The sequence below is a fragment of the Cyrtonyx montezumae genome, unplaced genomic scaffold, assembly GCF_038088225.1.
Source record: "Cyrtonyx montezumae isolate F1298 unplaced genomic scaffold, pur_monq_1.0 scaffold_11, whole genome shotgun sequence".
In the NCBI taxonomy this organism is placed as follows: Eukaryota; Metazoa; Chordata; class Aves; order Galliformes; family Odontophoridae; genus Cyrtonyx; species Cyrtonyx montezumae.
In genome coordinates this window covers 487,522-508,441 of record NW_027071837.1, presented here as the reverse complement: position 1 = coordinate 508,441, position 20,920 = coordinate 487,522, and the positions used below count along the sequence as shown (strand labels likewise).

Genomic DNA, 20,920 nt, shown 5'->3' with positions numbered 1-20,920 from the left:
GTACTCTCCAGACATCTCTATTTCCATTTTTAATCGATCTGCAGAGTACCAGGTATGCTCCTACAGCAAAGCAGCCTTCACTGTTGTTCCAGGACTTTTAAGATCTGGTAATAAGAGATTTGTAACTGTCTACTCAAGCACCCCCTCCCATTGGATGTATGGATTAGTCAGCATAGCCACAGAGCTGGAAACTTTTGGCTAAAACGCACTTTCTTGACATTGAGATGGGCAAAACATAAATACAGAGTCCCTTAATGAATGGGAGCAGTGGCAGCCCCCTCTGCACAGCTCTACTTAACAGCAAATGGAACCCAACTTATTTTTTGCTGAGATCTGATTTCAAAGTGAAAGCTTACAGTCCTATGATGCATTTTATACACATTTCACCACTCTGTCAGTGAACGAAAGAGAACAGGAATCAAACACAATCTTCCCTACCCAACACATAACAGCAATGTAAGGCATGTTCATCCTGAGCAAGAATCCAAGCAAAAGCAGGAATCCTGCCAGGTGCTGCGATCCTGTAACTTCACCTATCACACTCCTGAAGTCCCAAGACCTCTCCCTCTATCCCTCAGGCAGAATCATCCCTGTCACAGTGTGCACTTCTTGTTCAACACAACAAAAGAGCAGGGCTAATTAAACAAAAACTCAGTAGCCAGACTTCTGTATCTTTCAAGAACACGCCATCAGCCTTGCAGCTCCCTGGCTTTATCCCACGACCAGCCTTTGTTACCAATGAACAAGAGATAAAGCCAACGGTTAACTGCAGCATCCACGGAAAACTTCAGTCTGTACCACAGTCCCTTCTGATCTGACATCACTGAGGTGTAAAGGTGAGGATCATCCAGCTGATAACGAAGTAGAAGAGGAAGATGGGGTACACAACGAGGGCCTTGCGGTGCGGTGGCTGGCTGTCTGCCAGGAAGGCTGTGGATGCTGGTGACAGAGGAGAAGAAAAACCACATGAAATGGCATAAAACTGAAAGATTAAGATCCACTGCAGCTGCTATGTTTTAATTAAGATCCCGATTAGAATTAAGATGAAGGACAGAAGACAAAGTAGACCACAGCTCATTAACAACGGTCTCCAATTGCAAATTAAGATTTTGTCACATAAAAAACAGATGCTAATTAACATTCTGTAGTAAAATTCAGACTGACAGATTAACAACAAGGAAATAATTCAAACACACCTGTATGAAATGAATGTTCTTTAAAGGGTATTCATAACTGATGATGGAATGGAATACCTAGCATCTGACACAGTCTGATATTAATTACTGCCCTTCCTCCAGTGGCAATTTGTATATCACTATGAAAATCAATAGGAGTGCAGTCAAAGGCCTCTGCCAGCACACGGCTGCAAGATTACTTCTGCAGTACTGCAGCAGCCTAGGGAACACCTGAAACGACAGAAACCCCCCTGCTCCATCCAGCAGAACGCAGGCAGAGCTACTCCTTTAAGCATCAGAGCACGCAGCAGTGCTGTAACAGCCATGGGTGCTCACCTAACGTGGACCACGCAAACATAGCGAGCACCACAACGAGGCGCAGCACGAAGCTGCCCGTCCCTGCGCCCGCCAGCAGCACCAGCCTGCACAGCAGCATCGCCACCGCCAGCGGCAGCACGCAGTACCCCAGCACACACAGGCTCTGAAAGAACGATCTACAACACAAGGAGAAGAGTCAGACCGCAGCATTTCTTTACATCCATACACGAAGCACCGCAACTGCTCCTGCAGCAGCACTCACATAGTTCCTCCAAGGAGCTTTGAGTTCAGCGTGATGACGACTGCACCGAACCAGATGATGACAAAGACCTCTGCGAACTGCGGCCCCCCGTCCTCCTTGCTGTCTGCAGATCCCCCCTGCAGCATCCTGTCGTACAACAGACACAAGGACTCAATCGCAAACGATGACTGAGTTTTTGCAGACCTGGAGCAGAGGACCACGGCAAACTGCAGACGCTGATTCCCAGTCAGACTACTGACCGATTTTATTTTTTTCATTTTGGTATCCTCAGTTTTGTACAGGAAATGAAAACAATTGCTGCCCAACTGAAGGCACTTTGGTCCATTTGTGCACTTGTTTTGAGGACTGTGTAAACACGCATCAGAGAAAGTCACAGATACAAGCCAAGAAGATGCACACCACAAGTACAGAAGCCCCTCAAAGAGAGCACCGCATGAGAAAAGCGTTCTGCCTTAAGGAAAGCTTGTGGCAGGAACAGGATGCAAGCAACACAACACAGTGCCCGGAAAAGTAAGCATGTGTAGATTTGAAGATTCAAATTATACTGCACATTCCTGATAAAGTATCTTACTGAATGTTTCCTCACTGAGCATGTGGGCACCCTTTACCCAGATGACAGATGTCAAAGTTTCTACCTCACCCCAGGCACACACAGTTTAACAGAGCACCAAAAAACTCCTGAGAGCCACAGTCATCTCCCAACAGTGAGTCATTACAACAGCCCCTCGTTCCCATCAGTTCTCTCTATGTCTCTCTAAGTTCTTCTCTTAAACACAAGTTCTGTCCTGCAGGTTAGGGTTAAAGTTGGACAGATGCACTCAAATCAAGAGCAGTGTGACTCAGAATCCCTCTTGGTAAGATCTTTCTTAAGAGCTCCTACGGGGCTACAAATGTCCAAGATGTATTTGATATACAAGTTGAAATAGGCACTGTTTGTAGAAGTCCAGAGAAGCAAAGAGCTTGATCCTGACACACGTAAAAAGGAGTTCTGAGGTTCTCATACTCCCAGTGTAAATTAGTAGAACAAATACAAAAAAATCCAGTCACTATAGTTACTTACAGAGCAAGTGAGACACAAAGCACCAAGGGTCCCCAAAGATCCCCTGCAGGTAAAGAAAGAATCGTACATATGAGAAAGACATTTTTACGTGAGCAGTTGCACACCCTTTCCCAACTGCCACTGCACCATTTTCATTACATCTCCTTACAACTTCACTATTTAGCATCTTAAGCCATACACTGTTGCAGAACTTATCTAAGGCCTGCTAACCATTAAAGCCACTTGTTCCACACATTCTGACACATACTCCACTTCAAACCAGCTTTGCTAACCCTCTGATTTTTCTGCTATTCAGCCCTCTAAGAGAACAGAGAGAACACAGAGCAGACACTTCTGAATCCCCATTCCAGTGAGCCCCTCCTTCCCGAGCACACACACAGCATGCTGGCAAAGCCCCTCCTCAAACACCCGGGAGACATCTCATACGTACAGTCCCTGAGGAGCGCGCTGCTCTTCTTCGGATACATGACATGGATGAATTTCTTCCCAACAGCCTTTAGATCCCTCAGCTGAAATAGAGAAGTCATTTTTATGTAAAAGTCACAGATCTCAGCCAGAAAGATAAAAAGTAAAGCGGTATTTGTAGTAAATAAATACAGCACCCATCCAAGTAGAAGTACTAGCTGAGTTCAGCTGCACAAAGAACAGGTTTTGCACAGCAGTTGGCCAAAGTGCAAACCCCATTTCATCACAGAGGCACAGAACACAGACTCACAATGGTCTCCCTGACAGGTTCATCCAGCGTGGAGTAATCTTCCTCGGGGGAGTGGGACCCCACGGGAACAGTGATCTCCCCTTCCACCGGGATGTCCTCAGATATCGACACATCCGCGAGACCTGCGAACTGCACGTTGTGGGAAACCTTCAGAACGAGGGAAAAGCGGGGCAGCTCGCGTTCAGTCCCGGTGCTTTTTCAATGGAATCGGGTGAAAGCCGCTGCTCAGAGCCTGAAGGTGCCACCTTCATAATGCAACGGCGGAGCGCAGTGACCGCCAAACACGCGCAGCCCGCGGGCAAACCAACCGTTCCTGCTCTGCCCAGTACCGCCATGACCTGCTTCCCCTTCCCTACTCAACCAGCGGTAACCGAAGCAAACAGAAACCTCGTTCACGTCCCCACAAGCGACCCATACAGCCGCGGCTCCGAGCACACGGAGTCACGGGGAAACCGCGCAGCTCAGAGCCGCAGCCGGGCTCACCGCGGCCCGCACCGCGCACGGCCCGCACCGCGGCTGCTCCTGCCTCAGAGGGAGAGGGAATTCCCGCCCCCCCCAGCTCTCCCCGCGCCGCTCTGGGCACCGGGCCGCCCGCCCCGCGCTCACCATGGGCTCCGCCGCCGCCCCCGCGGCGCTGCCCTCCGCCGCCGCCATCTTGGCCGCAGAGCCGACGTGGCGCCGCGATGACGTCATCACCGCGCGCGGCGCCTCAGCGTCACGTGCCGCCGGAGCGTCCGTAGCAACGCGGCCCCGCGCGCGGCGCCTCCCGGCCGCCAGGGGGCGCCGCTGCCGCGCACAGAGGGCCGGGGCGGGGGGCGGGGGGCGGCGGCGCCGGGAGCGGCCCCGGGAGGGGCTCTGCAGCGCTCGGGCCCCGCGGGGGCGGCTCCGCGTGGAGGCGTTGCGGGCGTTGGGAGTTCCTCCTCACGGCGGTGCGGTGCGGTGCGGAGCGGAGCGGTGCCCGTCCCTGCCCGCCCCTCAGCTCCCGGGGTTCTGCTGCGCCCGACCCCGCGCCCCCGGAACTGCACCCCCAGCGCCGCGCCCCGCCCGGAAGCGGGGGTCGCTGTGCGGAGCGGTGCGGGGACGCGGAGCAGAGCGGGGCGGGGCCGGGCGGGGCCGGGGCGGGAGCTCGGGCGGGGCACGGCCGCGGTGCGGGGTCCCCGCGGCGGGGGGAGGCTGCCGTAGCCCGCCCGCCCCGCAGCCCGCCTCCTCCCGCAGAGGGATCCCGGCCGTGCCCGGCGCGGAGCGGCCCCGCGCAGCCATGGGGCACCCGCCGCTGGAGTTCAGCGACTGCTACCTGGACAGCCCCGACTTCCGAGAGCGGCTCAAGTGCTACGAGCAGGAGCTGGAGCGCACCAACAAGTTCATCAAGGACGTGATCAAGGACGGCAACGCGCTCATCGCCGCCATCCGCAGTGAGTCCCGGCCGGGGGCGGCGGGGGGGGCTCTGCCCGAGCCCGGGTTGTGCCCCGCGGTGCTGCCGGACGCCTCTGTGCCTGCGGTGCTGCGATGGGAGCGGGGAACAATAGGACAATGGATGTTATTTTTTCTTTTAGAAATGCTCTAAACGAGAGTGCTTTTTTGGGAGGGTGTAGTTGCGCGTAGCTGTTTCTGGATAGTGTATTTCCTGCTCTGCCCGCGGTGCCTTTAGGAGTGCTGTGCCTGCTGTGTGCTGGTGCCCACGCAGGGGCTGCGGGCAGGGCTCCCAGGCACCACGCAGGGCTCCCAGGCACCACGCAGGGCTCCCAGGCACCACGCAGGGCTCCCAGGCACCACGCAGGGCTCCCGGCACCACGCAGGGCTCCCAGGCACCACGCAGGGCTGCTGAGCTCCCACGCACTGCGTTGTTCTAAGGACAGCAGAGCTGTGCACGATGAAGGCACTCTGTGTCCTTCCCGGCCGGGTCACACAGGTACCTGCATGGGGCCCCACCGGGACGGCCAGCTGCTTCAGAGCCAGAGAACTGTAGATCTGCGAAGAGCTCGGGCCAGAAGCAGCCTGCAGTTCTTCTCTTTGTGTACGTGTGTGTCTTTGTTTTTCTCTTTGTTAGAGAATGGTATCTGAGCACACGCGGACGTAGAGCCGGCTCTAAAGGAGCCGCTTGCTCAGAAGCGCTGATGCCCTCGGATCCACGGGGCGGGTCTTTCACCCACTGCCACCGAGCCCTGTGCCCCAGCCCCACACGTCCCGCCCTTTGTCTGCGCTTTTCCCTCCAGGAGCTGTGCATGTACTTTCCCTGTGCTGCCTCTCACATCACATCTGTTAAAACGTAGCACTGGATGCTGCTATTAGTGCTGCGTGTGCGTCAGGCCGAGGGATGATGAGATCCTGCCATGCAGGGTGTGCTTGTGTGCTGCTTTCCTTGTCTGCTTGGTTTGGGTTTGTGTTAGCAGGTTTAGCTGCTGTCCTTTTGTTTAGAGCAGCTCAGGGCTCTGTGTTCCTGGGCCTGTGTCTGGCATAGCCCATGTGTGCCCATCTGGAAAATGGCTGTGACAAAGGCTGGTGTGGCCTAAACAGCAGCTCACAGCTTGGTGGGGTGCTGATGTCCTGCAGAGGAAACTAAAGATCTCTGCTTGGACTAGGTAAAAAAAAACAACAACAAATCAAAACCTGTCTGCTCTTGTCAGACCTGCCTGCTATCTGAAGGCTCTGAGCTATTTTGGTTTTGTTTGGGAACGGTTGTTAGCAGTCACCACAGCCTCACAGTTAATATTTACCCTGAAAGGTAACAGGTTTTCTCTTGTCAGTAGTTGACAGCTGATACTGAAATGTAAAGAAGAAAGTGGTGGTTAGGGTGGGGCTCGGGAAAAGGTGGGAGGGGACTTGAGAGCAGGAGTGCAGTGTGGGACGTGGGCTGCAGTTCCCTGTGCATCACGCCGTGCCACAGGCCGGGTATTGATCCACCCCACCGAGGGCTGAGCTCTGCACACCTGCAAGGATCAGATCTGCGTGTTTGCTGACTCAATCAGCAAATAACTGGAGCAAGACATAAGGCAGATGGACCTCCTTGCAGCACAGCACCCCGCGAGCAGCACACCTGTCTGCGTGGACATCCCCTGCGTTATGCACATGGCAGCATCCACATGCTGTGTGCAGAGAAAGGCACGCTGCCCCGTGAGGGTCTGCTGGGCTTCTGTGTGACCCAAAGCCCTCAAACTGCCCGCAGCTGTGGTTTGTTTTCCATTTGCCAAGTCATAGGAAGATCAAGTGAGTGTGACTCTGCGTGAGGTTCTGCAGATCCCTGCTTTAGGCGCTGCTGCGTTGGGCTGTCCTGGTACCCGGTGCACAGATGTCCTCTCCTTGGTTGCTTTCTTTGTAGGAGCATGTGGCGAGCTGAAGTTGCATTGGCCCACCAGCTAAGTAAGGAGATGTTCAATATGTTCTGGCAGAATCTAAATGAGAATCCTGCCTGGTGTCACTGCACAGGCTGAGCCTCCAGTGCCTGAGAAGTGCTGTTTCAGTGACCTCCATTTGGGGTGTTTGGATTGTTCACAACATGACTGAGTGTGCTGGGTTGGATGCCTCCAGCAGGGCTATCCTGGCTGTGGGTGTGCAGCCCTAAACGAGCTCCCTGCTGCTGGTGCTCACATCCCTGTCCTGCTGCAGGATGCAGCATGACACCGAGGGGCTGGGGACGCTGGTGTGATCGTGGTGCTCGGTGCACGGAGCTCCTGCAGCCTCTGCAGGGAACAGATCTGAGTGTGTGGGTGTTTTCCCCCATCCAGGACTGTCTGCTCCTCCTTGCAGTGCCGTGTGTGGAACCCCATGAGTGCTGTGCAGCCCCACGTCCCGGTGTGTGTTCCTTCCCTGGTTACACCACTTTGCTGCTGCTGTGCTGCTTTCTCAGCTGGAAAAAAGAGGGAGTTGTCTGTACACAGGACGCCCTGAGGTGGCAAAGTAGGAGGTGGTGCCAAATAAATAGAACTAACTAAAGCAAAGCGAAATGTTGGGCAACTGTAATGTAATGGTCTTGGACTTCACAGATAGCAAAAAAGTTACACTGAGACAAAATAAGAGAGATTTTTGTTGCAGAGTTGGCCGTATCCTTCCCTGTTCGTGCCAGAAGTGCTCAGAGCTGCTGGAGGTGCCAAGTGACCGTTCCAGTCCCGTGCCCCACAGCGCAGCGCAGCGGGAGGCCCTGCACTGCCATGGCCACGTCCCCATGGGGCAGGAGGAAGGGCGAGGAGCTCCGGGTGCACCGCCTGCCTTCCTCCTCCCAGGGAGTGCCATGTCACTGCTCCCAGCGGGTACAAGGTGCAGTCGTGCTCACCGTGCAGGTGTGACAGGCAGGGAACCACGCGTGGTGGCCGTGCACCTCTTCCTTGCAGCAGCAGCCCTGGCAGCACGCTGTGTCGTGGGGCACTCAGCAGGGCACTGCTGCTGTCTTACGATGCGTCGCTTTCTTTCCGTGGCTCTGGGTGCTGCCTTGTTTTGCTTTTCGTTGTTGTTTTGGTGGGGCTTGCTGCTTTCTGTTGGGCTTGTGGTTATTTATGCAGAAGCATCCATCTTCCCTGGTCTTTGATCTTCCCATACAATTACATATCAAGTGGAGTTTGATAAATGTCAAGTTGAGGCTGTTTTTATTAATTGTGAGCTCTACAAAGGTCTGAGCTAGCTTTTGAAGCTGAAGAGCTGTGAGATCTCACGCAGATGTTGCATACATGCTTTTGAACTCCATTACTGCACGGTGTGTAATTTTGCAGATTGCTTCTGAATTTGCATGCCAGCTTCTCCAGGCAGTGTGAGAGGCACTATAAGGGAATGCACAGAGGTGTCTGTGCCTGCAAACTGCGTGGCTGTCTGCAACAGAAGAGAACAGACAGGCGTTTCTGTGCACAGAGCAGCTGCTCACACCCATCGGCACCACGCAGCAGCCCCAGCAGCGCTGCTCAGCTCTGTGCCATCAGAGCTCACAGCAGATCCGTGTGCTGCCATAAGGGACAGTGCTCGAGGATTCAGTGCTTTGCAGAGCAGAAAGCAGCATGTCAAGAATATGAAATACTTCGGTGAGATTAAAGCAGCCCTGGAGTGCCTGCCTGATTCCTGCAGAACCCGGTGTGCTATGTCATGTGAAGTCTGTAGACAAAGGCCTGAAACCCTCGTGCTGAGATTTCTGGCTGTCGGCGTGGTGTCTTAGATCCAGGCACTGTTTCACTGTTTTTTGCCCATGTGTGAACAAGGCTGAAGCTCCTCTGCAGCAGGGAGGAAGAGGAGGGTGCTCCGTGCCCCAGGTGCCCCTCAGCTGCTGGCACACAGAGCGCTGGAGCTGAGTGGGCAGACACGGAGGTGCTGGCAGTGAGATGCTCTGCACAAAGCCTGAGGCAGCGTGTGCTGCCTGCATGGGATGTGCAGGGCCCTTCTGTGGGGGTTTGCAGAGCTCATCCGTGTGGATGCACTGTTTGTGTAAACACGTTAGATGAGTGTGAGGAGCTGCCGTGTGTCCGGGATCGTGGTACTGCTTAAACACAGCCCTGTGCTCTCCTCCACGTCTGTCCTTGCTCTTCTCTGTGCTCAGGCAGCACTCAGCACCTGAGCTGTGCACGGAGCTGTGCAGGACCAGACCTGGAGTGATGGGCAGGGCACGGGGAGCATGGACTGGCCCTGCTCAGCCTGGCCTGTCTGCCTTCCCTGTGTCTGGAGGTGGCAGTTGTCACTGCAGCAGCGCAGGGCAGCGTTATCAGGAGTGATAAAAGCAGCTTCCAAGGAATGTTTGGGATGCAGAGCACTGCGGGGAGTCTGTCTGGAGCTGCGCACAGAGCAGGCGGCTCTGAGTGCTCCTGCAGGAACTGGAGCTGTGCTCAGCCCCGTGTCCAGACCTATGCCGCTTCACTGCCCATGGGAAGTAGGGGGTTCTGGAAAGCTCCACAGGCACGAAGCTGCCATTTGCCCCCAGTGCTTTCTCTCTGGGCTGTTACTGAAGCAGCGAGCTGCCTCGGGGACACCTTTCCTCATCTTTCCTGGAGTGAGTTACCATATAGCAGTTGGTGTTAAGTCGTTCCTGGACTTCAGCAGGGGGAAAATGACTTGCTGGAAAATACAGCACTCCCCTCTAGCAATAATATCTGCTTACATTTTCCTGCTCCTTGCTGCTCTTCTGCAGCTGCTTGGATGTCCACTGGCACGTGCTGAAAATTCCTTCCTTCCTTGCTTGGCTGTTGCAGCCACTGCTTTCCAATGCTTGTCCTAGCCCTTATAGGAAGATTTTCAGGAGCACATGGAGTTACTATTGACAACTCTAATTTATTTCTCTTAATGTCTCAGCTTTTATTGTCTGAAAATATAGCAAACCAACTTTAAAGCAATAAATTGCATATGGAACATCTCTTCAATCAAGCCGTTTACACTCTATAAATTAAGGGTGTTGAGGACATACTCCGTTAGCCAAGAACCATTCTTTTACCACGTATGTCCTCTGCCAAGAACACAGGAGCAGGACGAGAGCCTTCACGTCTCTTGGAAGGGAGCTGTGTGCTCCTGAGCATCTCCCTGCAGCAGCACTGGGCACGGCTGTCTGCACCCTCCTGCTGCATGGTGGGGCAGCACAGAGCTCAGCACATCCCCAGCTAGCTCATGCCTGCATGTCTGCATGGAGGAACCACAGTGCTCAGCAGTGCTGGTATGAGCAGGGGACTGAAGGTGCTCCAGCTTTGGGTTACCGACGTGGTTGCGTGTGCATAAAGATTCCCACTGCACATGGTTCCTCTCACTGAGGAGCCTTTCCCTGTGACCTCTCTCTGCCTTCCTGAGGGCAGTGGAGCTCCAGCCCTCGTGCAGTGCTGAAGCAGTGCTCAGCTTCAGAGTACTGTGTGTGTCTGTGTGCCACTGCCAGCCCTCCCTGCTCCCACGGTGCTTGGACAGGTGAAGGAGGGGGATTGCCCGCAGCCTGGCAGCAGCAGAGAAACTCATTTTCCTGTTGTTTAGGCTCTGTGCTCAGAATTGGAGGTCCCAAGTTGGTGGAAATCTAAAACACATATGCCTTAATCAGAAACCAACTAACTGACAAATTAAATAAAGCAAGCCACCCCCAAAACCTAATCTGCAGAGGCAGGCAGGAAGGAAAAGGAGCATGCACAGTATCTGCATAGCCCAGGAGTGGGGCTGGACTTTCCCTTGTGCCAGAGCTCCTCGCTGTGCATTTGTTAGAGGGAGCTTTGGTGCTGAGCACTGCGGGACGAGCCGGGCAGCTGTGTGCCCACACGATGCTCTGGGCAGGGCCAGCTCTGCTGGCTGCAGCTGCTCCAGCCCATCCTGGGGAGGGATTGGGGTGGGAAGCACCGGGCAGCTCTTCCTGCCTCTCCCCATCCCCTGCTGATGCAGCACAGATGCTGTTGGGGTGTGCTGTGGTCCGGTGTCATCCCGCTTAGAACAAGCTGAAATGCGGTATTTTGGGGGGGATTTTCCCAGCCCAGGTCTGCACCCCCATCTGATTCCCACCACTGTGCCTGAGGAGGGAGGCAGCACCCATGGCAGTGGGCACAGAGCTGTCTGCTTTGCTTGGGTAACCTCGGGCGGGTGCGGATGGGTGTAGGGTGAGAGCCCTGAGATGGGCTGCGTGCATCACGTGGGCAGTGTCACAGCACGGCGGAGCTTTCATGTGTTTAAGCACGTTTGCTCTTCTGCCACACATGAGACTTGCACACAGCTTTTCTTCCATCTTCTGTTGCCTTCTTGGCGTGCTCCCTGGAAGGATGTGGGTGTTATCCATGTTTTGTAGCGTGTCTCAAAATCCACAGCTCGCAGCAGCACTGCTGCTGACTAAAGCGTTTCCTCTTGAGTCACCACGGGAAGACTCAGCTCTTCTGCCTTTTTCCTTGAGAAATGCTTTGAATTCTTTGGTTAATAATTCTGTTGGTAGCACACTGCTAACTGCAGATGTGGCTGCCTCGTTCAGCCCCCAGCTGTGTGCGGGTGCTTCTGCAGTGCTGTGCGTGCTGGAGCAGCGTGGCAGGGTGCTGTGCCATGCTGTGCCGAGCTGTGCTGCAGCAGAGCTGAGCTCCACGCTGCCCTCTGGCACAGCCCCGAGCCCCGGGCTGTGCATCTGGGCTGCGTCCAGCAGGAGCTGCTGCCTGCACGGACCAGCTGACCGTGGGTGTCTGTCCCCAAAATGAGTGCTGCTCAGCACTTGGTCTTGAGAGTTACCAAGTTTCTGTGCAGTGTGAACCCTGATGTTCAAAGAAGAAGGATGGCAGAGTTTTTGCTATGAACAACTCGCTCCATTTTACGAATTTTGAGCATGCCAAAAGGAAACTGCTGGTGAAGTTCAGCAGGCAACGATTGCTAAACACTAAACAAATGTTCCATAGGAGCAGCTGGGAACTGTGAGGTGTAAGCCTTTGGGAACTTCTCCTTTTGGTGGCGTGGAGCTGTGTGTGCTTTTGCTCTGAGCTGCTGTCAGGATCCCTCTGCAGAGAGATGCTGTCCTGCAGCTCCTGCTGGCTTTGTGTTTCTGGGACACGTCAGAAAGACCCCTTGTAGCTGGTGTCATTTTGTCACCAGGTTCTCCGTTCAGGTAAAGGTACAGTCATTGTCATGTGCAGTTTAAGTGGTGATAAGAGCAGTTGGATAGTCTGAGATAAAGCTTCTAAACGGAAAGTAGCTTCATAGCAGGCTCCAAGCCGCTCGCTGCAGCGTTCCCCCTCCGTTTGTGTCTGGTTTCTGTTCCTCCAGCCAGGGCTGATTACAAAGTGCTGAGCCTACAACTTTTTTAAACAAGAATAATTTTGTTAATCTTACTGAACAGTGCAGCTGTGAAAACAAGGAATGACAAAGAGGACCTGCTGCTGTGCTGTCATGCTGCCCAGTGGGGACCCTGCACAGCACCGGCCCCAAGTGGGTCCCAGGAATGGTGCGCAGCCATGGGAGGGGTGGGGGTGTGCAGGGTGCTGGTGCTGCCAGCCCGGCCATGCAGGCATTCTGCTCAGCCTGTGGTGCCCAGCCGAGGACTGTCCCCTCTGTGATGGGGCAGTGCTCAGAGGAGCCCCATTGCTGCCAGGACCTGGCTGATTCCCCGGCATCGCAGGGCAGGCCGCTGTTTGTGGCTGGTGCCTGGCCGCCCGCAGCAGCACGCTGAGGGCATGGTGATGTGGGGTGCAGCCTGCAGACAGAGTGAGATCTTCCGCCCTCGGCCATCCCGTGTGAGTCCCTGTGCTCCTGCCTGGCCCTCCTCGGGGAGCTCTGCAGTCCCTGCTGAGCTGTGCTGTGATGGGAGGCAGCTCTGAGCCGCTTCGTGCCCCCATCCGCAGAGCTTGGGCTGGAATGGCTCGGCCGCGCTGCCGATCATGAGACCTCCCTGTGGGGACTGCTCGCGCTCTGCCCCGGAAAAGAGCCTCTTGTTTTCGTGTTTGTTTTCACTGTTCTTGTATTGCCTGTACAGCCGGGAGCTGCAGGGAGCTGCGGCCTGCAGAGCACACCCTCCTGCTGCCCACTGCCAGGCCTATCCTGCGTGGCCCTGCCCGGTGTCTGCAGGGCCATCTCCCTTCATTTTGCCCTTCCTAAAACACCATCTGCTCACCCTGGCTCAGTGTGTTCCCTGCAGAGTGGCTGCTCAGCATCATGATGTCTGTGTGGCTAGGGAGGGCTTAGGAAGGGATGGCAGCAGCAGTGCGATGCTCAGAGAAATGCCTGCATCAGTCAGTGTGTACGTACACCCGGGGGGGCCAGCAGCCTGCCCCACCTGCCTGCACAGCCCAGGCAGCCAGGCACTGCCCCGGGCACTGCCAGCCCCTCTGCACCACGGTTGGGATTTGCTGTTCTCCTCATTGCAGAAACACCACTCCACCTTCATCTCGAGCTCCGTGCCTGCTGAGCAGCAGTGGGGCAGCATTCCTCACATGTTCAGGCTCTCAAAAGGCTCTCTTTCATCACTCGAGTTTAATAAACTCCAGGGAGGTGATGAATAGTTTTCTCTTCCACTGGTTCTTTGCTTTAGGTGGTGGGTAGTCTGAAATTTCTGCAGGCCTAAGGAGAAGACCCCACTGAGAAAGAAACATGGCCGCAGCCCTTTGGTGCACCATGAAACGTTTTCCTTCACATCACTGCAACTCAGGTGAAAGACGAAAGAGATGTGTTGCCTCTGCAGTCAGGCTCTGCTGGAGCTGAGTTGTGACCTGGGGCTTTTGTGCTGTGTGGGTTTGGTTGGGATGAAGCACTGGGCGGAGCGGGCAGCTCCTGTGATCCTCTGGGGCCATAGGAGCTCATCCTGAATGCAGCCCTTGTGTAAACCTGGAGTGAAAATGAACGAAGAAGACGTGGTAGTTTCCCTCTGCCATGCTGGATGAGCATCTGAACGTACAGGATTGACATAAGCTGCAGTGGTAGCGTTTCTTAACTCACATCTCAGCATTTCTGCTGGTCTCTGGGCTGCTCGCCGTTTCTGACCTGCGCTCAGTGAGCCGTGCGCTCTGCCCTGGCTGCCTTCTGCCTTTTTCCTGTTTTGCTGAAGGAACTGCTCCAGCTTTGCAGAACCATTGGGTCAGGTCAAAGTGCCATGGAAATGGCAGAGGTGAAACGCTGTTCTTTCAGGCATCGAGCGTTCAGAGCCGAGTTCTGCCTCTTGCTCGTGGAGAGCAGCGTTGGTTCACGAGTGGTGCTAGTGCAGCAGAGGGAACTTTGCAGCAGCAGTGATGCTGTGGTGCAGCTCTGTGGGCACAGCCATAGGTGCCCGTGCCCATGCCCTGCCTGCTGGGCTGCAGAGCATCCTGTGCTCATTTGCAGTTTGGGGGGCTTTTGTTCTTTCTTTACTTTCATTGCTTGAGCTGACCCGTTGCCCGCATCGGAGCTGGCGGCTGGGGAAGGCTGGGGGGCTCCTTGGGAGCGGCCCTGGGGCCGTGGCAGCTGGCAGAGCTGCTGTGCTGGCTTTGGCTCATGCTGGCTGTTTGTTTGTGGCCAAAGGAAAACCCAAATCAGCATTGGAAGAACGGCCTTCATGAAATGTGTTCCTGAATCCCCACAGATCCAAAGGACTGTGGGGCACTTGCGGAGAACCTGCTGGGGTTAAAGCAGAGCACTGCCTGCTCAGAAATGGGCTGTCTGTAGGTACCTGACAAGGAGCATCCCTCGTGCACCGAGCCTGCCAAGGCACTGCTCCCATGGCATGGCACTGCTCCCATGGCAAGGCACTGCTCCCCTGCCAAGGCACTGCTCCCATGGCAAGGCACTGCTCCCATGGCAAGGCACTGCTCCCCTGCCAAGGCACTGCTTCCCTGGCATGGCACTGCTCCCATGGCAGGGCACTGCTCCCCTGGCATGGCACTGCTCCCCTGGCAAGGCACTGCTCCCCTGGCAAGGCACTGCTCCCCTGGCATGGCACTGCTCCCATGGCAGGGCACTGCTCCCATGGCAGGGCACTGCTCCCATGGCAGGGCACTGCTCCCATGGCAGAGCACTGCTCCCATGGCAGGGCACTGCTCCCATGGCATGGCACTGCTCCCATGGCATGGCACTGCTCCCATGCCAAGGCACTGCTCCCATGGCAGGGCACTGCTGTGGCTCCGGGACCGCCTGCAGGGACAACCGGAAGATTTTTATTTCTTCTTCCCATCTGAGAAAATCAACATGTTTTTGTGTTCAGGCAGCTGGAGAGCACTGTTCCTGACGGCACTGAGTCAGGGCTGATTACTCACTGCCTTAATGACACATCTGTGTGCAGCCAGGGCAGCTCCATTGATTTCAGAGTTGAGGTATGTTGGTGGGACGATGTCTGGGGATTTGGTGGAGTCAGTGCACACTGTGAGTGCAGCAGCCCCAGCCCTGTGCTGTGTGCTGCCTGGCAAGGCTGTGCTGCAGGCACTGCTCGGTCAGCGGGGCAGCGGTCAGCGGGGCCGGGCACACGCAGGAAACCTCTGCTCATGGACTGCAGTGTGGATGAACTTCTTCATACTGCAACTCCCTGCAAAATGACTCAGTGGGAGTTGCTAACAATGGAGACATTCTCTCCCCTTCAGGCCTCTCCTCGTGGCAGAGCAGAAGTGGAGTCTCTCGTGTTCTGCATATCCCATTGCTCAGCTCTGTGCAGTGTGGTACAAAAAGTTGGGAAGTATCCAAAGCAGAGGAAGAATGTGGGTGCATCCCCAGCTGAAAAACTGATTGCCTGAAAAACTGATTGCCAGAATTCAAATATATATCTACCTATATAAATGCACTTCGTTGTGATGCTTCTGTTTTCAATCTGGAGAAGAAGAAAGCGGGATAGAAAAATGGAGTGCCTTGTGTCTTTGATCTGCATAAGTTTTGGGCAGTGGCAAGCAGCTGTGCAGGTGCTGAGGTGTGAGTGCTCTGCAGCCTCTGCACAGCAGGTTGGGGCGGTTGTTTTTCCCAGCGTTTATCTTCAAGTCCCACTGCCACCTCATTCCCTCCCTTTGCCGGATGCCGTTGGTCAGCGCTGTCCTCTGCTGAAAGGTTGGACCTCATCTTTCCTGGGAGAGCAGGTTCCTGTGGCCACAGGCCATGAAGGGCAGCACTGTGTGCTGAACACTGCAAGGAAGAGGAGTCTGAAAGGATTTCCGATCAAATTCATTTTGCTGCATTTCCATGGAAACAAGCCGTGCTGAGCCCTTAGTGCTGACATGAAGCCATCAGATGTTCTGGTATTGGACTGGATGAGCTGTGCCTGCGTTCTGATGTGCTTTCCTGGCTTGCAATTAGAGCACTGTGATCCTGCACCTCTCTGTGCCCTGCATGCTGCTGGAGCTGAGCAGAGCCTGGGGCTGCTGCTCCCAGCTCTGCACTGTGTGTGTGTAGGGCTGGGAGTGGGCAGGGGCTGCACGCCTGGCAGCCGTGTGTTTGCATCAGAGGGAGGAAAATGAGGGAAAATGCACATGCTGTGCCTGGGGGCCGTTGTGCATCACGGGTACAGCCCTCATGCTGCTCCTGCTGCGGCTGGCTGCCAGCAGGCACTTCTGCAGCTGGGGCAGGTGCCAGAACCGTCCCTGCTTTCACTTGCCAACACACTCCCATCCTAGCAATAGTGGTCTTCTTACTAAAGGAGTGCCCAGTGCTGTCTTTGTAGTGTATATATAGGATTTGTCAGAAATCAGTGTTCAGCCAAGGCTCTGTACGTGTGCAAAGGCGTGTAATGTTGGTCCTTAGGAATCTGGTTTCCATTAAGTGATCTCTGAGAGCCATCCCAGACCTTAACAGCACCGCTTCTCCCTCCAGCTGATTCAGTTCCTTCCTAACCCTAGATGTGGTGTGACTGCTCTCTGTGCAGAATCTATCTGCAAGCACCAGGCACCTCCTGCCTCCCTGGCCTTGTGCTTGTGCTCTGTCCAGGGCACCTCCAGGGCTGTTCCCTGGGCACCACTCATCTTGTCTTGAGAAAACATGCCCGTGCATGGAGCCTTGCCCAGGTGGCAGCTCCCTGTGATGGCAGCACGTGCTGGGGACGTGCTGACAGCCACCACTGCCCTTGTTCTTGCACTGGCTTTCACTGTGCGGATTCCGAGTGGATTGCAGCAGCAACCTGGCTGTGTTTGTGCTGGGGAGTGTTCAGCGGGGGTGGAAAGCCACCAAAACTGTTTTTAATGGAAATAAATGGTGCTGTACAGCAATCCCTATACACAAAGAAGGGAAGAGAATGGGAATGGGCCCTGAGGCTGTGGTTGTTCTTGAAGCACTGTGCTGCCTTTGCTCCTCTACCGTGGGAAGGAGATCAGTTGCTGCTAGGAGCTGCTGGGAGCCGTGAACTCTGAGGTGTGGTTGGGATGAGGACCGAGGAGGCAGTGCTGGAGCTGGGGCCTGGGCCAGCAGTGAGGATGAGGGCATCCCTCCAAAAAGAGAAGAAATTCCTGTGCCGAATGAAACCGAACGGTGCCAGACCCATTAAGGGGCTCTGGCCTTTTTTTGCCATTAAGCTAACGTGAGATGTGGTTTATAGCATGTCCACATGGCTTTGCTTCAGCTCGGAACTTGGCAAGTGAAGCTCCATGGCAGACAGCTTTCTGAAAGGAAAATGTAACTTAAATCAGTTATACAGTTGAGTTTTTTTTTCTGGTTTAAAATGTATTGGATTTGGCTTTTTGAAATCCTCTGCTCTTGCCTTACTCCATTCCTATAAAGAAAGAAACAAGGGGAAGCAGCTGCCCGAGGAACAGTGATGGCGGGGAGAAGTGCTGTGCTGACACCACGAGGGAAAAGTGTCCCTCAATCCAAGTTAGGTCTGGGGTTGGTATTAGGGTCAGGGTTAGGGTTAGGGCTATCAGAGCCCAGCAAGGTGTGGGGAGCAGTGGAAGGCGGTCAGGGCTGCAGTGAGGTATGGTCAGCAGGGAGGAACAAAGCTGTGCCTGAGTGAGGGGTGAATAGGAGGCTCAGCCTGGAGCGTGTGAATGCACTGAGCACTGCGCGCTCTGAAAGTGAATTATTTGCAGAGGTTTTCCACCAATTAATGACATCATTCTGAGTGAGAGCTCACCCATTGACGCTGGTGCTCTCCTGGCAGCTGGTTGTAAATAGCCACATTCAGGCTTGAGTGTGCCCGTGGAAGGGCAGCGCTTTGGCCCCTCCGAGGGAGCTGCTGAGAGCAGCAGTGTCCTGGGGCTGTGCTGTGCCTCCAGCTCTGCATCCCCTTCCTCTCTTCGGGACAGAAATGCAAGTAGTAGCTCGGACTTAAGCAAGGGCAGCTCCTCACTGATTGATATTGCTTTTTCTGCAGAACCTTCATTTTTGGCCATTCTGCACTGACATCTGCTCCCTCACCCCTTCCACGTTTGTAACTTGCTGAGTTTCTCAGAGCTCCGGCCCCGATGCTCCTCCATCGAGGAGTCTGTTCTGGGGCTGTGCAGCCCAAAACAGCAGCGTAGACTGAAGTCTGAAGTGACTCATTTGCTTTGTGTCGGTGCGTGCACCCTGCTGGCTGTGTGCAAGGTGCGGTGTGCCGCTCTGTGCCTCAGGTGTTTGCTGCTGGAGGAAGCCCACGCTGCCCACACTGGTGGGTGCCATCCCCCCCTGCCCCCACCTTTGGGCTGCCCTGAATTCATGCCACCCCAGCCCTGGCGGAGCGCTTCTGCCAATGTAGTCGGAGCGATGTAAACAAAGAGCCACTCAGAAAGCTGCGGAGCAGCCACACAGGATGCGAAGACACAAAGGATCCCTTTGGCTAGAAATGTCTCTGCAAAGTCCAAAAATAATTGGGGCTGAGCTGCAGCACCTCAGGAAGTGTCTCTGCCTCGGGCCGGAGCTCCCTCGGCAGCTGCTGCGCTGTCTGACCCCGCGGGCTCTTGGTTTGGGCCCTGCACTTTCCTTGTGACAGTTTCTGTCTCTACACAAAGCAAACAAAGGCAAATTCCTGGTGACACCGGGTTGTTTTTAACCACGTCAGTGTATGCTGTGTTTTTCCATTGAGTAAATTTCCTAAGGGTTCTGTATAACCACTGCAGGAACACAGCCCTCTCTCTCCCTTTTCCAGGTTACTCCTCGGCAGTGCAGAAGTTCTCCCAGACTCTGCAGTCCTTTCAGTTTGACTTTATTGGTGACACCCTAACAGACGATGAGATCAATATTGGTAAGTTTTCATCTTTTGACGCAAACTTTCACTTACTGACAAAGTCTCTCTCTTTAGGAGCCTGCCCATACTGATGGCTTCTGAGCAGAGCCAGGACCAGGTTCCTCAGCCCATTGTCTCTCCATGGCCCCACTGTGCCCAGCCAGCACTGGCACAGTGTGCTGCAGGGAGCTCCCTGCTGTCCCCTCCCTTGTTGGTCGTGAGGCTCATCCCATGTCCCCAGTGCAGAGGGAGCACGATGTGCTTGGCCTCATGTCCTGAGCCTGGTGGGTGCTGCTGCTCTCGCTGCTTGGCTGTGCTGCAGGTATCCTGCAAGCACAGAGCAGCCCCGTGCTGCTTTGCGAAAGGCACCAGGCTCCAGACTGCCATTACGAGTGTACTGCTGGATGTGTTGTTGTATGGGAAATAGTCCCCAGTCAGTGTCTGCATGGAAGGGAAGCCTGTGGCACGTGTGTCTTGCTGCTCCCCACACATCTGGTTTGGGATTAACAATCCAGATTATTTCCCCTCTGCGTGCCCAGCAGATGCTGTACACATTGCACAGCTGCCAGCTGCACCCGGGGAGTGCAGGGAGCACGCTGTGTTTCAGAGTGCTCCTACTGCTGGCTGAGCTCCGGGGGGCTGGGGCAGCAGGGGGCATGCTGGGGCAGCAGGACATCTCCCACTGCAGTGGAGGCTGTGGTGCACTTCTGAAATATTGGCAGCTTCTGCCAGGCTGCTGGGGGCTGCAAGTGGGACATGCTGATGTCAGGTCTCAGCTGTCGCTGGAGGGGGAAGGAAGTGGAGCCTGCTCTGCTGGTTGTGTTATTTAAAGCTGTTCAAAGCAGATTACGGCGTGCCCTTCAAAGTCCAATTCCCTTTATGGAAAGCTGCTAGGTGAAGTCTACGGGAAGTGTGTCAGCCTCCAAATGTAATGGAAATAGAGGTGCTGCATTTCTAAACACATCTGGGTAATGCAGGGAGAGTTGTTGCATTGTAAAGAACCCTGGGGGAGCAGAGGGGTTTAAAGCAAGCAGCTGTGTGGGGGAGCAGAGAGGAGAGGAGAGATGTGAAACACTTACAGGGGCAAAACAAGCGTTTTTCCCTATTTCTGTTTTCGCTGGGACATATTTGTTTTGCTTTTTTGAGAGAAGGGCCTGGATCACCCGGTATGAAAATGTCCATGTTGTGTTCCCCCTCTTGCAGCAAGCCTGCAGTATCTGCTCAGGCCTGAGCTGCTCTGCAAGTCTTTCTCGTTCCCAAACCATGAGCAGGGTGTTGGCATCTCCATCACAGCTCCAGGAGCTGTCAGACTTCTGAAGAGTACAGATGTGTGTGAGCGCAGGAGCTGATCTGATGCACAGGAGATGGGAATTAAGCAAAACACAGCTGAGCTCTTATCACACGTCAGGGAACGTGTTTCATCTGCAAATACAACCAGTGCTGCAGTTCCTCCTTCTCCTGGAGGCAGAGGCTGAGCTGACAGCCATGCACCCGCAGTGGTGGCTGTGAGCACTGTGAGCTGGGGCTCCATCGCTGGCCCTGCGGTGCGGGGTCACATTCAGGGGCTGCTCTGTGGCTGCAGCCAGGCCTCGTGTGCCTGTGTTCTTCCTGGAGGGGAAGAAAAGCACAGCCAGCAAAATTTCTAGGCACTGACATTTTCCCTATAACTCCAGAGCTGGAGGCTTTTTCCACCCTGCGTGAACTCCTTTGCTAGCTCAGCTCCCTGCACTTGGGTCCCAGTGCCTGTGTGCACACCTTGGATTTCACGAGTTGTGAGTGAGCAGAGGGAGGTCAGCCCGGCAGCCCTGCAGGGACGCTGCTGTGTGGGGCTCTGAGTCCTTCAGCGTGCAGCAGAGCTCCAAAAGCACTGAGTCATCAGGAAGGCTGTGCTGTGGGTGGATGGTGCCAGCTGAGT

The 20,920-nt window shown here is 54.9% G+C and overlaps 2 protein-coding genes across 2 annotated transcripts in view; one reads left to right on the top strand and one right to left on the bottom strand.

Annotated features, from left to right (window-relative positions):
* Window positions 1-651: 651 nt before the first annotated feature.
* On the bottom strand, window positions 652-4,223 carry YIPF6 (Yip1 domain family member 6). Its single transcript, XM_065729223.1, has 7 exons — window positions 4,137-4,223; window positions 3,531-3,659; window positions 3,246-3,324; window positions 2,816-2,858; window positions 1,756-1,881; window positions 1,512-1,669; window positions 652-939 (listed from the first exon to the last, which is right to left on the bottom strand). The coding sequence occupies exons 1-7, from the start codon at window positions 4,221-4,223 to the stop codon at window positions 821-823; spliced, it is 741 nt and encodes a 246-aa protein (XP_065585295.1). The 3' UTR covers window positions 652-820.
* Window positions 4,224-4,741: 518 nt separating this feature from the next.
* Window positions 4,742-20,920, top strand: part of OPHN1 (oligophrenin 1) — a 45,546-nt gene continuing 29,367 nt past the window's right edge. The window contains exons 1-2 of the mRNA XM_065729224.1: window positions 4,742-4,942; window positions 18,928-19,023. Coding sequence (XP_065585296.1) covers window positions 4,789-4,942; window positions 18,928-19,023 — 250 coding nt within the window. The 5' untranslated portion in view covers window positions 4,742-4,788. The remainder of the gene's footprint in view (window positions 4,943-18,927; window positions 19,024-20,920) is intronic.